Here is a 17,047-nt window from a genome sequence, read left to right as displayed (position 1 = left end):
GAAGTGATATACCGTATTTGCCCGATTATAAGACGAGGTTTCGGGGTCGTCTTATAATCAGACCTCAAATAGGTCTGACTATGAGACGCACCGGTGCCGGGAACTCTGATCTCTGACAGTCGGGGAAGGTCTGCGCGATGGACGCAGACAACCCCTGCTGCTAGCCACACCTCCTTCCGGCTGCAGCGTACGTGCGTGGGATCTACACGCTGCCACGGCTACATGACAGGGAAGTCAGAAGCACCGGTAAGTTTTTCTTTTTTTCCTAAATTAATATTCAGATTTGGGGGGTCGTCTTATAATCAGGGTTGTCTTATAATCGAGCAAATACGGTAATTTGGTCTTCTGTGTGAGAGATCAGATGGCCTTTAGCTTAAAATAACTTGGGAAGAGGCAGCTCTAGGACATTTGCTTACATGACTAGGAAGTAATGCTGCAGTGTCGGTTTACGGAGACACAAGTTAAGAAATCTGTCCTTTGACTTGTGTACCTAATATTGGTAGAATTTTATGCAGAATTTTCCAGCATTACTGGAAAAAGGGATCCTGAGAAGATACTTGACATGTCAGAACTATTTAAAGTAACAGAGTCTTTGTTCATCAGCAATTCTAGAAATGCCTGCAAGACAAATCTTCTGATTCAAGAGGGAGTGACGTGTTGTATTAATGTTTCCAGGCAGCAGCCGTTCCCGGACTTTGATCTTCATACCCTGCGTGTCCCAGTGTTTGATCACCCGCTTCAAAACTTATCTGATTATTTTGAGCAGTGTGTGGATCTGATAGAAAGCACTATAAACAGTGGGGGGAAGTGTCTAGTCTATTGCAAGAATGGACGCAGCCGCTCCGCCACTATCTGCATAGCCTATCTGATGAAACATAAACGGCTATCACTGAATGTGGCCTTTCAGGTAATTCAGATTTATAGTTATAGACTTGTTATATTTACTGGAGTGACTATTTAGCAGTATTAATACACATTTTGCTGCCCTTTAGGCAGCTCAAGGCCGTAGTCCATTTATTATACCAAAGGTTGTAAGTTGAATTATTGTAAATTCAAAACCATTAGTGCAAATTGTGGAAACAATGCAATTGATACTCTTGTGTTCATTCAGCAACTGTCTTAAACAGTTTAAAGATCACTGAGAAGAGTTTTACTTTACATATTTCATGTTGCAGGTTGTTAAGACAGCAAGACCAGTAGTAGAACCAAATCCGGGATTCTGGTCACAACTGGAAAGATATGAAAAATCTCTTCAAGGAGATAAAACTGTGGCATAAACACCCTTTAAGGATTTTCGGACGTGGAACCTCGTTACCATTTGGTTCATGGATGCCTACCATCAGTAGAATATTCATGTATAAAACGATGAAAGGCATCAGGGTACGAAGAGGTCAAATAGTTCTTTTTTATAAGATTTTTTTTTAAATCAGGTCTTGTCATACATAAATGTGGCTCTTGACTTTTTCTACAGTGTTAAAGTAAATACATACGCTATCCTCAACAGATCTTCTCCATAAAATGATTAGTCTGTGCTCATACCAATTTCCATAACGTACATGTGGCCTTTGTGCTGCCTCCAGCTATACTATTAGTAGCATGGTAGAAAAAAACATCAGTGCACCTAATTTCTCTAATAATGAATTGTCTTTATTCTTTGTTAATGGCTAGTTGATAGCAATTAATTGTTTGGATGAAGGAAGAGAGGCAAATTGCTGACTTCAAGGAGTCTGCTTGCCCCATACTAATTCTTTGCTAACGGTATGTTTCCGGTAAGAATATTGGCAGCTGATACCAGTAGAAAGTATCTTAGACTGAGACCCCAATAGGTCATACTTGGCTATCCACCCTCCATATAAACAGGGCTGTGCCTAGGCGTAGTGGCATCTGGGTGCGGTATTTTTACCGCATAACTAAAACACACATCTTAACACGCAAACTTTACCACCATAAGCTTAAACACAGATACACATTCCTGTCCCTCGCACTACTAACCGTAGGCCCACCCCTCTTAACTCCATACACTGACAAACACACATGTTGGCACATACGCTCAAACACTCATGCTAACCCTATACCCTAATATAAACACAGACTCTAACACATGGCACTCTCCTCAGCACATCCCTGTATATAAATACTTAATACAGTGTGTAGCTTATTTCTCATTGCTAATATTTAATACTTCCACCACACAAGGTGTCATGTTTGCAGACTATGGATATTTAGCATTCAAAATCGGAAGGGCTCATTCATATAAAAATAATGATGTAATATAAACCAGCTTTAAGGCAGGTGTAGTCATCATTTAGCAATCTGGTGGTTGAATCTTTAGTTAAGCTACAACTCAATGCTAGGTCAGCCATGCCTAGAATCAACAGCGTTCATTGTAGAAATTGTAGCTTACAAACTGGAGATTTTCCATAGAGTAGTAAATACACACAAAATCCAATTTAACTAAATATACAGCATTTATTTGTGTAGATAATAGATACTAATACTTGCCAGTATAGTTTATTGATTTACACATACAGAGGCTATGAGCAAAATGCAAGCAATATTTAGTCAGTCATGTTCTACTATTTTACCAAAGTAAGAAATAAATCCACTTTAAAAAAAAATCTAAATAAAAATCCATTGAATAAATGTGCTGTGTTTAACACAAATCCTTAGACGCGTTCAGACGTAAGCTCTGGAAGCCATTGAACTTTCCTTCCTCTCTTTGAACTGCTTAAAATCGTTATCAGGAGCTGCCGATTGATTGTACTTGTAGCCACTGTAGACAAAGAGGAACAAGGCAGATATTGTCATTTTTCACATATAAATCTGAATTTTAACATATTTCAGTCATATGCTTTGGAAGCAGAGGGGCAAATACCCTTATAATTTGGGGGAAAGGACTATTAGTGATAAATATTCACGAACACATACATTCATACTTCATCACACAAATATTGGTGTCAGATAGTTAATAAGATTAACGGGGTAGGCATGCCCTTTTTCCTTCAGGAATCATTAAAGATTGGCTGCTTCCCATTTTCTTGCAGGCAACATAGCTAGGTTTACTCACATAGACATTACTTCTTGTGAATAAACAAGAATTCAGGGACACAATAAATGCATTCTTCTTTAGTTACAGAGCTAAACCCTACCTTGATCTGTCTATGCCTCTGGCATGCTAGCCTTCTGAGCTGGTTAATATTCAATCAAATGAAAAGGTGCAGTACCATGCATATCTTCAGATCATTTCACATAGAAACACACAGTGTACTTCAATATTCATGATTTAAAAAGTCATGTCAAAAATGAAATTCTGACACATTACTAGTAATTAATTGTGCAATCTATAAAATCTAAAAAAAAAAAAATGATGGCGAAGATACCCTGGCCTGTTTTTTTTCTTTTTCTTAAATGAACAGCACAAGAAGGAGCCACCGAGAATAGCTAGCAAAGATCCAGCCCATCCGATGTAGAGTGCGGATCCAAGTTCATACCTGCAAGAGAAAGTTTATAATGAATTATGTGAACGTATGTGTAACAAATATTTAGAGCTGGAGTCCTGACACAACAACAAATCAAATCAGGCATAAGGCATACGCCGCCAAAATGAATGCATATCTAATCCTGCAAAGTTGATACAGATGTAATTGCCTGACACCAGTGGTGTATTTTTGTGGGGTGCTGCCCTATTACCAATCCAGCGGTAGGGTCCCCAGAAAACCCCCAGGACCTACTTGAAACAAGAAATGCTGTTCCTTGTGCAGAGCACACTGCCTGAGAAACAAGCGAGACAATAGGGAAGAGATATGGAGGAGGCTACGCTGGCTAGGCTAGATTCAGTGGCTGCACATTAAAATGACTAGGCTTACATATTAAGTAGAATATATCTTATTAGTTCAAATGACAAGTAACTATATACCTGTCTAAAAGAATCACTTACTTTGTTCCACCATAGAGAGGATCAAAAAACTGTGCAGTGACCATGGCTGCATACCACGAAACAGCTATTAAGCAGCAAAGACCTAGGTATGAAAGTATATAACCTGAAAGTTAGAATCCAGAACTATATATATATAACATCACTGATGTAACAAAAACGAGGGGTTTCATTATCCTTCCATGCTCAGAGGTTTAACCAGAAGCTTCCTAAGTGTCCCATTGTACTTAGGCAAGTTCCTCTTTTCTCAATGCTCTATTACCAGGGCACACATCAGTACACACTAAAATTATCTACCAAAAAATGAACCATAAACACTGAATTTGCAGTAAAAGTTAAACTATGCAATAAAAGCTCATCCTGAATTATTAGCAGACACCCATGCTCTCTAGTACATTTAACAGAAAGGGAGAAATAAAAAAAGATCCCTTCTGTTGCTTTTTTCCTCACCCGACCGTTGCCTTGTTCAAACATTCTTTATGCTAACGGCTGGGAGATGAAAAGCAGCAGAGGGTCCAAAATATTAAGAATTCATTCCCTAGGTGGGAGGTTGATTAACATTCATATTTCTTCCACTTGACTCACATGCTGTAACACCAGAATATACCACTTTCTGTCGGTAGTATGTTATCTGCCTTTTAAGAAAGTTCTTGTGAGAGTAAATTGATTTTGATATATTTTATCAGATATTTAATGGAGTTTAAATCAGAGACCAGCTTTCTTTGGATATGACGCTCTTCGATCTTTGGCTAATGTAACATAAGTCTGTCTGTCTATCTAGCTATCATTTGAGTTACTGAGATAAATGTATGCATTTATAGGATTCTGAAAACCCCGAAAATATTACACGTATCCATTATTTCTTCACCAAATTACAACACGACATTCCACCATTCCCTGATTAGCATGAAAAATCTATTACCGTACCTGCTAAAATGAAGAGCAATCCGCCTCCCAGTGCAATCTTGCCTTTTGTGTATTCATTGCTGCTCCCAAACTTGGTGCATTTCAGTCCAAACATGGAGACCACACAAGAGATGAGGCCCAGTATGATGGAAATGATCATTAATGCTCGACATACCTGGACGTAAGCTGTGTGTGATACATAAGAGATGAGCTACACAAAGTGATCATCTAACAGTCTGAGACAAAACAAAGAAATGAGTCCAGACAAATAGGACTCTACACTATAATTATACACATACCGTATACACATCATATCTACCATACCATTTTGCCCATCAGATATATATATAAAAAAAAAAAGATAATAAATAATATGTTTGAAACAATAGGTTCCAATTTTTCCATCTAAATTTACTCATACAGCTTTGTTTATGTCCATGTTCAGCAATACAATCCCATAACCAGGTATTACGAAATATTTGGTATAAAAGTCTGGTTTTCTGAATTAAGATGGTAATTGAAATTTGCCGGGGCATGAATAAAATACATTCTCTTGCTTTTCAGTGCAGTCTTTAGTCAAAGTTGATATCTTTTATTGTTCAGAGCAGTTTGTCATTGAAGTGATCGATGTACCAGAGTGAGTAATGCATGTGTGTCTTGATATAATAAAGACAATATTGGGTCTAACATACTGATAAATTAGAGAAACAAAGCAAAGGTCACGCAGAATGTGGTATTGAGTATTAAAACAAAGTGTTCTGTGGCAGCAAAGCACAAAAGGTGAATACAGTCTTCCTAATGAAAAAATAGTTTTATAAACTATAGTTCATGCAATTCACACATGTTTAATGTCCTTCACACCACAAATAATCTGTATTTCACATAAATATATTACTGCTGTTTTGAATACATTTTCCTTATTGAATAGTGCTTGTGTCCGGCTCTGTAATTTACCTATAAAAATGTGCTGTTTGCACTCTAATCAGTGCATTTATTTACAATATTTGGATTAAAAGTTAGGGGTCTCCCTGCAAGGCTGGCTAGCTGAATGACTCATGAGCCTTATGTCTGTTCTAAAACTTCTAAGGCTAACAGAGGTCGATTCATTAGGCAATATAATGGGTGGAATCATTATAATAATCCTGACAAGCTAACATGACTTAGTAGCATTTACACCTGATGGATGAGGTCTGTTCCCACCTGTATAAATACCTGGACCCTGAACACTCCAGGTAAAATCCTACCTGCATCCATATTCCAAAAATTAGATATTATTAATTTGTAAGGCCAGGCTCTTGTTGTTGGTTTCAAGCAAGCTCTGAAGACTAACAAGCGTATACATGTACACCTTTGCACACATATTATATATACAAAGACAATCCAGTTTTTACTCTCATGGAGCCTCCAATTATGGTGCAAGATTTATACATGTTTCAATCAAATTAAATTTGATATAAATACATACATACACCTACATGACACTACACTAAAATGACTTAACAATTAAAGCCACTGTGGCCGTCCATTAAGAAATTAAATATGGTCACCATACCCTGATAGCTGTGATTCCTGAAGCAAGAACATTGTCAGAAATGGGCATAAATCTCACATACGATACCCTGTTTCCCCATATATTAGGGCACACATAAACATGAAACACATCTGCGTTTAAATAACACATTTGTATTATATACAATTTGCTGTGATTTCAAAACATTGGAAAACAAGAGTACTTGCTATGATAACATAAGCAGAGGGGCCCTTACATGGGTTTGGATAGATTTGTGGAGAAGGAGAATCATTTCTGAACTTCTCTTTCTCCATGAATTTATCTACCTGGCCTCTAGTGCACTTCGGCAAAAAAAGCAGAGCCGCGAAGACAGTTAAACATGGTTAAAAGCTGTGGCTAAGGTAAGGGGTGAGTGTGGGAGTATGCATGCATGGATGTGTAAGTGTGTGTAAGCATCTGAGCTGGCCCATACATGGGTCCCGGTGAGTCTATGGGACCCAGGTGGCACTTTGACAGGGGGAGGCAAATTGCCACATAAATGTGTAAGTGTTTGTGTGTGAGCATGAATGTGTATGGGTTTAATGTGTCAGCATCGACGTGCATGTCTAAGTATGTATGAGCATATATGTGTATAGATTAGTGTATGAGCATGGATGTGTGTTTTTTTTAGATGGATGTGTAAGTGTTTGTGTGAGCATGAATGTGTGTTTGTGTGTGGGCATGAATGTGTAAGTGTTTGTATGTGAGCATAAATGTGTGTGAGAGACAGAGTATATATTAACATAAGTGTGTAGGGTGTAAGTGAGTATGTCCATGTGCATGTGTGTTGGCTTGAGTGTGTATGTCTGAGCAAATGTCATACTATGTGTAAAATGTGGGCCAGTGTGTGTGTATGAGTTACTGGGGGGACAAGGGAGGTGCCACAATATAAGCTTTAGGAGGCCATGTTCACAAAGAAAGAAGGCAGAAGAACAATATAAGGCAAGAGAATAAGCAGAACTTCGAAAAAGGAGACAGGGACACAAGAGCAGTCACCTGAGAAGGTAGGAAGACATTAAGAGTGTAAATGAGAGTGAGTGGAAGTGTGAGAGAGCAAATTTGTCCTTGGTCCCAGGCAGCACCATATTAATACAGCAAGAACGCTCATGCACTGGTACATGCATTCACAGTCTCCCAGTACATTTTTCCTAGTTGAAGTTGAATTATGACCTATGAACTACCCCATCTTGTTACACTAGCGTGATAAGGTGCCAGACAGGCCAGGGGACTGGTGAATGTAAAGAGATGAGGCCTGTGCATAAATGCTTATTGGCTTTGTGTAAGAACTATGCCTTGTTGTTGGAAATGGCAGGTGGTCAATATTTCCACAACATAAAATTAAAATTAAAAATGACATGACATCTGTCATTTACAAAAGAACATTGCATATAAAGAATAGGATAGTTGAAAATAGAATGGCTCAGTTGTAAAAAAAAATAATAAAAAAAAAGGAACATTTTAAAATATTTTTTTTAAAATGTGGTGCGCATTTCTTTTTTAAGCAAGTTATAGACTTTGCAAAATGTTTTCAGACAGCTGCGTATCAGTCATTTGGTATTTATTCTAGCTCTTAGCCCGATCTGTTTAACAAACACCCTGACCCCTTATACTGTCTGTGGTAAACAGTGGTTCACCCTGCCAGTCACTCTGACTCATGAAAGCCTATGAGGGATGGACTTCATTTGCATTATCGTTAAGAATCAGCTAAGTATGACTGACAAGAATAGCAGCCCCCAAGTCTGCAGATAAAGGAAGCTTATTAGAACAAAATGAGAGAAAAACATTTTTTGACAATGCTAAGCTACTGTATACATCTTGTATTTATACTCAGGGAAACAAATATGTTTTACCGTGTGATTACCCCTGCACAATAGAGTACTTTCAGACACAACTTACAACAAAGTGGCAATGGTCGTATGTGCAACTGATCATACTGTAGCCATATAAACCATATTTTGGTTCACACATCTGTGTGACAAATTTATGTTCCTGAAAAAGTCATTAGTTTTTTTTTTTTCACATAAATTCAACAACAGTAAAAGCACTGTTAACACTGTTTCAGGGCTGTCTTTTTATCTAACAGGACCTGTGCTATGCAGGCAATGCAACTATCAGTGAAGACACCTCCACAAAGGTCCTGAGTCCTCGACTGGTTGTGTTAGTGGCTGGAGGTGTGTGTTAGTGTGAGTCTCTGGATGTGGGGTGTGTGTTAGTTAAAGTGTCTAGGTGTATGTGTTAGTGCGTATGTCTGGGTTTGTGTATTAGTAAGTGCAAGTGTGGTGAAGTTGAATGTCTAGGCGCTTGTGTGTTAGAGTGCTTGGTTGCAGTAGTGTGAGTGTCTGGATGTGCGTGTGTCAGTGTGAGTGCCCCTCCCGAGGGTCTGCATCCACCCCTGCTATGGTGGTTGTTAAGGGATCCAAGAATAAATAATCACTGATCTTACATTTTATTGAATAAAGCATATTTAAATCAGTGAGATAACTCATAAAATGTCATTAATTGAATCATGCATTAAGCAGGGCCAACTCAGTCCTTCATGTGAAAGAATCCCACCTTCATAATAAATAGCAAAATCAGGAAGTTGAAAAGGCAACTCTCCTGGAAACTCCCACTTAAATAAACCTTCAAACTTTCGATTCTGGACAATTTCACAACAATTTAACATTTTGCAGGCATACTTGAACAATACGATGTATGTGAAAGATAAACATGCATACAATAATAAGTCACGAATTGTGTATAATTATTGCATCTTCCTAGCTTGGCATTGTGGACCACATTTTTGTACTTTGTATTTTATTTTCGAGTGATTTCCTAAAATGTGCACCAGCCCATTTACACTTAATTAGCAGAAAGTCAAACTTTAGCTGAAATTCAGTATGGATCCATATCTATGAAGTAAGTTTCAACACATGGAGCAACGATGCCCCAAACTTGTTCTGCTTTTGTTTTGAACACAAAATCAGAAATAATGGTAAATTAATATAATTAATTTTTAGTCTATACATAAGTATAACTGGCCCCAAAATCAATGAGAAATCGCAATGAAAAAGTGCCAGCAGAAAACTGTCCAGCTTCACCCTGCCCCTTGGAATTTAGGTAGAATTTTGTGATCTCACGAGAAGTAAGATGTTTCCATTTGTACGCACCTGGTAAAGACAATAGTGAATCAAATCTCTTGCAGTTGCTTATTCCAGTACTGTCCTCAGCACAGCTTTTCCATAAGTTTTCATATAAAGTGGACGTAGTGATCACACTGCCTCTTAGCGTGGAGGTTTTCCAGCGATTACTTGCTAAGGTTACTCCAGTGACTAAACTCCCAGCCAAAGACATTAAAAAACCAACAATTTGCAGAGCAGCCGACATGATTAAGGTATCCAAAAACCATATGTAAGCAAACTTAAGATTTCTCTACTAGAGAACAATGACTTCCCATCACGGATTTCCCTGTTAGATAAAAGCATTCTACCTTTGCTCTTTGCTCTGACACTACAGTATGTGATAAGGTTTTACATTCATTAATACGAGAAACCAATAGCATGACATACAATATTAGTACCTAAAAAGGCTAGTGGCACTAGGTATATGGTGGCACTCTGTAGACTTATAGCCCAGCCTGAGCCAACTTTGTCCCCAAACAGCCCAGCATAAAACATCTTTGTCCGCAGACAGCCCACCCTTTGCCATCTTTGTCCCATAAACACCCTGCATGTGCCATCTTTGCCTTTCCCCAAATCACTTAAACATCTATGATACACACAAACAGTTATACAGTCACTCACTCATTCACTCTTTCATTCACATAATCATTCATTCTCTCACTCATTCACACCAATCATTTACACATATTCATTAATGCATTCTCACAAATCATTCAAGCAATTCATCCACACAATTCATTCTCTCACTCGTTCTCACTCTTTATTTCAATATTCTTATTATCCCCTTTCTCACTATCTACCCCCTCTCCTCCCTCTCACTGAGTATCCCCTCTCCCACTTCTCACTATCTACCTCCTCTCCCCACTTCTCACTATCTACCCCCTCTCCCCACTTCTCACTGTCTACTCCCTCTCCCCACTTCTCACTATCTACACCCCCCCTCTTGGAGTTCACTTACCTTGATGAAGTCTTGTGGTGGGAGCGCAAGCCTTCGGTTTTGCTTCTTTGCCGCGGCTTCACTGCTGAGCGCTGGGATTTGATGTCATATTCTGGCGCTCAGCATGAAGCGCCGGCACCAAGACAGAGGCCTTGTGCTCCCACCACTGCAGTCAGTACAGCGACGAGGTGGGTGGCAGTAGGGACCGGAGGAGATAGAGAGGTGCGGAGTCGTTGCTGAAACCTTTTTCATAAGCGACTGCTCGGCGCCCCTCTCTTGCCTCCACTCCCTGCTGCCTGGGTGCACACCGGCCCTGGCCTTGTTGATAGGACAGCGCCTGGCGCCTAGGGTGACCACATTTTATTTCTGCCATTCAGGGACACACTATGAAGCACATGAGATCACACACACAGGTGTATATATAAATATATATATATATACACGTTAGACATGCATTTTTAACTACATACTATGTACTTATCTCTTTGAAGTAAAGACCATGATTGAAATATGATTTCAAAATAACAGCTGAACTGGCAGTTTCTTTAATATTAGCCCCTGCTACCAATATATATAAATATTAGACCCTGCTGCTGATATATATTATCCACAGTTCATCCACACACTAATTCATTAATTCTCTTACTCATTTTCACTCTATTTCAATATACTTACTATCCTCTTTCTCACTATCTACACATCCCCCCTTTCTATCTACCCATCCCCCCTTTCTATCTACCCCCTCTCCCCCCTTCGTAGTTGACTTACCTTCAAAAAGTCCTGCGGTGGGATCGCGAGGCCTCTGTCTCCCTGCTCGGCCGCGGTGCGCGCTGCTTCACTATTGAGCGCCGGAATATGACATCAAGGAGGAGACGGAGGGGCTCTGAGCGGTTTCTGAAAACTTCATGAGCGACTGCTCTGCGCCCCTCTCTCTCCTCTGCGTCAATTTTAAAAAAAAAAGACGGTGTTTCAATTAGGCTGCACGGGACGCGGGCAATCCGGGGCATGTGGTCACCTATGGGCGCCCCTGCTGCCATGGCGCCCTGTGCGGCCGCACAGCTCACACACCCCAAAGGTGAGTTGGATCCAGCTGGCTGGTATTGAGCATCATGTCTATGCAATTCTTATCAGGTGTTGAACCAAACATATCTCCTACAAGGGAATGAACTGAGGCAAAGAAAGAAAGCAAATCCATAGTAGGGTATTTTAATGAATCTCTGCATGCGTTTACAAGGATACACCAAGCATCATATACATTAAAGTGTATATGATGGCTGAAGTGTCGCTTTAACGTGCTACAGAGTGCAATTACTGCTTTGTCTAAGTGGAACAGCACTCTTTAATTATGGCAATGGCAAATAATCAGAAAAAAAAAACAATGTTATCTGATATTCTGTACTTTGTTTAATCCCGTTAAGTATTTAAATGATCACATCTCTTCTTTCTCATCTTTCCTACAAGCTATACATATCTTCCTCCTATAGAGGGCACCGGTAGATTATTAACTAAATCAAATTTTATTAAGCAAAGTTCCACACTAGTCTGGCATAATAATTTTATTTAAGATTTTATGGATGGTGAGAAAGCCTTTGAGTATTTAGGAAAGTAACCTTTAGCGAATTTTAGGTTTAATCGACCACTTCTGCATAGCAAAATCAGTGTAGACAGAGTATCTACACTACAGAAAAGCCATTCATTTCCAAAACACTTTTTAGCGGAAGATTTGTTATTTTGGCTAGTCGTCATAGGTATGAGGTCTTGTGTTATGTCTCTTGGCCATCATTTCTAAATCAAATGTTAGAAATAAACCACTTTTTGAGTAATTTTAATTGCCAACAAAAATTACCACCGTCACACAAAAGACAGAAGACCACAAGGTCCATAAACGCTGGCGTCAGTTCAAATGGCTAATTATTACTTCTGTATGTTTTTATTCACGTTTGATATTAGTCTGGCCAGGTATTGTCATTATTTCACATTTTCTGTGATCTGAACATCTTCCCTCAAAATTCCATGCTTTCACACCAAAAGATTCTGCAGATAAATTGTGCTTTATGATAAAGCTACGCTGTGAAACATAAAAGTGCATTCCCTTAACAGGTTTTAAATAGCTGCACCTGCTGCTCTCTGCCCACACTCATTCCACTCTTGGAACAAACAGCACAAAAAGCAATTAATGTTTGACAGATTATTGATGTTCAGTGGGACTTAATCCTTAAGCAAACAGTCTCTGTCACAGTTTATTTTATCATCTGATTACGTGACTTACTTTGCTTAGAAATTGACCAAAGGTTCACTTGGAGGATTAATTCTCCGCTGACATTGTGTCACATCAATTTTATGACTCCTTCATGGGGTGTACTACACACACCTAATCACCATTACCTGATCCTATACCAGTTAAAACACCAAACAAAAGCAACATGAACCATGCGCTACAGAGTAGTGTCCTATACCATATACCATGTTAAATTGGAACAAAGACTTCCAGTATAATTACTAGTTCCATTTTATCTCTATTGTGCCTTAAAATCCTATGTTTTAAAGTACATTAAGTACACATATGTAATTGTATTTGCAAATTAAAGTAAGATATGTACATTATAGGCCTTAATCTTATACAAAAGAGAGCAGCCATTTTAACTTCCTGTTCACCGGGTTTCCATGATTATCTCTTTTGATTATGCTTATTTTTTCTCTCCTGTATTGGTAAGCTGATGATTTTGATCGGTAAAAATGGGGTAGGGGAAGGGAGATAACTTCATGACAGAAAAATGATTAGAAAATTCTCATTGTGCCACTTTTACTTGGTTTCCAAAGAGGCCCAATGTTATACTAAACAGGCAGGATTCAATGCCTCGATCATAAGTAACCGAACAGCAACCATAAACAGCAATGGAAAAATGACATAAAAGCATATATAGGCTTGGGTTCTTATCACTGTTTTATCTTGTTTTTCCCAGTGTAATCCATGGCAGTTCTACTATTCATTATTGAATCCAGCCCAGTATCTATGAAACAATTCTTCGGAATATGACGTGCATGTAGAGGTGGAAAATAGCGGGGAGGTGAAGGAAGGGGCAAATACACATGGCAGGGTTATGCAGCATACCCTCCATTCAATTACACAATGGACACCTTGAAAATTGAAAGGGATCACCTAGCTATCCAGTCTGTTAAAGTTCATATTATGGCTGGTGCGTCTCTTTATGTTAAGCTAATTGGAAAAGTAACTGTTGCCTACCCTAAATCCAATACATAAAACACATTATTGTAGCAACCTTTGCTCGAGCTCTATGGTTATAAAGTGGTATCAGGTGTGGTTGCAGTCTTTCATGTGATTCATACACATTACTAAATGGTATGCAACACAACTTTATCTAGACATTTTCAATTGCCTTATAAAAGTAATAGTTTTTTTACACTAAAAGTTTTACTTTTTTTTAATTCCATGTGAACTCTTTATTATGCATTCTCTGTTCTGCGATGTGTTATTATTCAGAATTTATGATCCTTGTCCATGCAATCTGATCTGCTTAAAAACAATTTATATTCCTCAAAAATGGAATGTGTGAAACAAATATCTATGTGTTTCCAATGAATTCCCCAAATCTGTACTCTCTATCTCCTAAAATGCAGTGTCTAGATGGTAAAGAAAGTAATCTGTACCAATAAATGGGCTTTCGATGCTTATTTCAGGAAATTATCATTTTAAAATATGTTTATTTTATTCATATATTCAAAATAAATTCAGTTTCTAAATATTCTAACCTTTTGACAGAAGAATACATAACACTAATGAGCAATAATACCCTATGTACATAAAAAAGGGAATTGCTGCACTAACAAAGTACTAATGTAAAATAAGCATATATTGCTGTAAATTAAAAATATATATATTTTTTTACATTTTTTTAAAGTGAACCGAACTTTTTAAAAAAGTGCAAATAGTTTGGGGGTTAAAAATTTGTCCTTAGAAGGAATATCTGAAGAAGAGGCCTGTGGTGTCCTGCAAGCAGGACAGGTGCCTTGAGATCTTACTACCCTGGCCCTCTGAAAAGAGGATCAAACTGTTAAACACTGTAACCTAACTATAACACTAACCTAACTATAACTAGATCTGTGCATTGATTTATATACCGCCATATTATTTCCCAGAACTGTACAACGGGGTGGTAACAAAGTGTTTTTCATGTAACAAAGGGTGATGTCATGGTTTGGCCACAGCATTGCATCTTAATGAGACAAGGTTGACCTGTGCGTTGCGACATATATTTGCTAATCCAGCAATGTTACCCAAGTACAAGATTAGGAACGCTGCATCGTAGGCGGTTCGTACGGAGTATAACCCATCTGGTCAGTTCAGGTTAACTACATTCAGCCTACTGTGTTTCACTTAAATGAAGCTATTTGTTACATCTGTGATGGTATCCCTTTAATACATTTTGTTGCCTATTACATTTACATTTTATATTTAAAAGGCCTAGATCCAGTTGTCGGACAGTGTTATTAATGCTTTAGACTTCATTATTGCATAGGGTAACAAGTGGTGTTAAATGGTAGAGTTACGTTATACATTTAGGTCAAATTCAGATTGAACACTGAAACATGCTTTATTGAGTCTGTTTAATAACAGCTTCTGCTGCCAGGTCTGTGTAAAATATGTTACTTAACGTGAAATACAAATGTGGGCATTGCCAAATTGTTTTACTTGGCATCTACAGCATCTACAGCCTGGATGAGCCCACTGGTGAGAAGGTTGCAGAATTTCTAAGTAGACAATTCACTGTGCGAACGTTATATCCAAGCCTATGGCGATTGATTTGGTTTCAATTGGACTATCTATTATTGGGGTACACTGTCAGCGAAAAGATTGTGGCATGTTCATTGTCTTGTTTCCAGCCTTCTGTGTCAAGTATTTTAGTGTGTAACAGTAGGTTTTTAGAAACATTGACATATTAGCTGAAGTTACTTACTGGTCAGGCTGAAGATAGAGGAAAACTTCTTGCATTGCACCGATCCCATTGCGTTGGTTACGCAGGTCATCCAAAGCCCTTCAAACGTACTGGTGGAGGTTATAATGGAGCCGGTGCTGCTGGATGTTTTCCATTTACTGGATACGGTGGAGACAAGGACACTGGTCATTCCAGCCAGTGAAAGGATCAAGGCACAAACCTGCAGAGCAGTCTTGCTCATGGTGCACTAGATGTATCCAGGAACCTCAGCCAAGCATTAGGAAAGAAAAATTCCAATCAGCCCTTCAGTTGAAAAAATGCAAAAAAAAATAAAAAAAATAGCCCAGTCATTTAATATAAAGAAATAAATATATAAATATCTAAATGTAATGTATGTCAGTATCTTATTTTGAAAACAAGTTCTATAGTTTGACAACCCAGTGGTTTTCGAGCCTAATAAATAACTTTTACTTAATCTACTTAAACCCAATATTTATTTTTGATTCCCAAAACAGATGGATATATAAAGGAACAAATTGCCTAGTCCCGAATAAAATAAAATAAAAAAAAGATGATTTTTTCAGTTTGAGTAGAATTTGGAAAATACCTTTTATGATGTTAATTCTTGTAGACGTCTAGTTTTCTTCCTTTCTGATAGGATAGGAATCCAAAATGTATGAAGCAGAACAGTGGGATTCAGCTACACAGAACAGATTTAAGAAAATATATACTGATTTTGGCTTTTTGCTCTGTGGACAGAGCAGGACTTTGCCACCGTCTGACTAGCAGAACATTTGCTGTACAAACTCTGGGCAGAATTTGTTTTACATCACAACACTATATGGGGTTAAATAGCAGAGACCTCGATGTCAGTTTACTTTAAAGTCTCTCTTTAGATGTTCCGGCAAAAAACCAAACATGTAAATAGTAACCTGTGCCGAGAAAGTACTTTCACCTTAAATGATGGGGGGGTTTTAAAATAAATGTTATACCTCTCATTATTTGCAACAATAATTATTTAAATATTTGGCAAGAAACAAAGACTAGGTGTAATGTATGAACAGGGGGAACATTTATGTGTGACATAACATAGATGATGTGGTTAACAGGTCCATCCTAGTAAATATAAATATAGATGAGATACATTAACAGGGTATACTGTAAAACACTAGATAGAAAAATCGCTCAATTCATGAACCACATAAAAAGATAGGTGGCTAAATTTTAATCTTCGCTACAAGAAACTGCTGGGCACTGGACACACGGGACACTAAACCAACATGAGGGTTGAGGAGAAACATGGATTCATTAATGTCACCACCAGCATACCCCCAACATCTGGTTCAGGTGGCAACTCCACTGTCCAGGCAAGATAGGAGACTTCTGTAAATAAAAAAAAAGAAAATCTACAAATAAAAGTAAAGGACAAAACCAGGACTAGAATATACAGTCAAGCTCAAGTGGACACTAGAATGAGTGTGTGACCACATAATCACAATACCATCTAATTATATATATATATATATATATATATATATATATATGCTACAAATGCACTTTATGTTTATTGCAGGGGTGCCAAGCTCTGGGGCCACAACAAGGCTC

General features: G+C 38.2%; 2 protein-coding genes across 3 annotated transcripts; one reads left to right on the top strand and one right to left on the bottom strand.

The window, feature by feature from the left end:
* Nucleotides 1-427: 427 nt before the first annotated feature.
* DUSP28 (dual specificity phosphatase 28) lies at nucleotides 428-1,503 on the top strand. The gene is made up of 2 exons (XM_053459097.1): nucleotides 428-907; nucleotides 1,176-1,503. Exons 1-2 carry the CDS (start codon nucleotides 563-565, stop codon nucleotides 1,275-1,277), a joined length of 447 nt encoding a protein of 148 aa, XP_053315072.1. The 5' UTR covers nucleotides 428-562; the 3' UTR covers nucleotides 1,278-1,503.
* Nucleotides 1,504-2,489: 986 nt separating this feature from the next.
* On the bottom strand, nucleotides 2,490-16,237 carry LOC128483058 (claudin-15-like). 2 transcript variants are annotated; one of them, XM_053459095.1, is made up of 6 exons: nucleotides 16,050-16,237; nucleotides 15,464-15,745; nucleotides 4,862-5,026; nucleotides 3,938-4,019; nucleotides 3,381-3,491; nucleotides 2,490-2,773 (listed from the first exon to the last, which is right to left on the bottom strand). In XM_053459095.1, exons 2-6 carry the CDS (start codon nucleotides 15,681-15,683, stop codon nucleotides 2,677-2,679), a joined length of 675 nt encoding a protein of 224 aa, XP_053315070.1. In that variant the 5' UTR covers nucleotides 15,684-15,745; nucleotides 16,050-16,237; the 3' UTR covers nucleotides 2,490-2,676. The 2 variants fall into 2 exon arrangements, with proteins under 2 accessions (XP_053315070.1, XP_053315071.1); XM_053459096.1 differs by lacking the exons at nucleotides 15,464-15,745; nucleotides 16,050-16,237 and adding an exon at nucleotides 9,539-9,793.
* Nucleotides 16,238-17,047: the final 810 nt, after the last annotated feature.

This window comes from Spea bombifrons, chromosome 3, assembly GCF_027358695.1.
Source record: "Spea bombifrons isolate aSpeBom1 chromosome 3, aSpeBom1.2.pri, whole genome shotgun sequence".
Taxonomy (NCBI): Eukaryota; Metazoa; Chordata; class Amphibia; order Anura; family Pelobatidae; genus Spea; species Spea bombifrons.
This window is presented reverse-complemented; position numbering and strand designations above follow the sequence as displayed.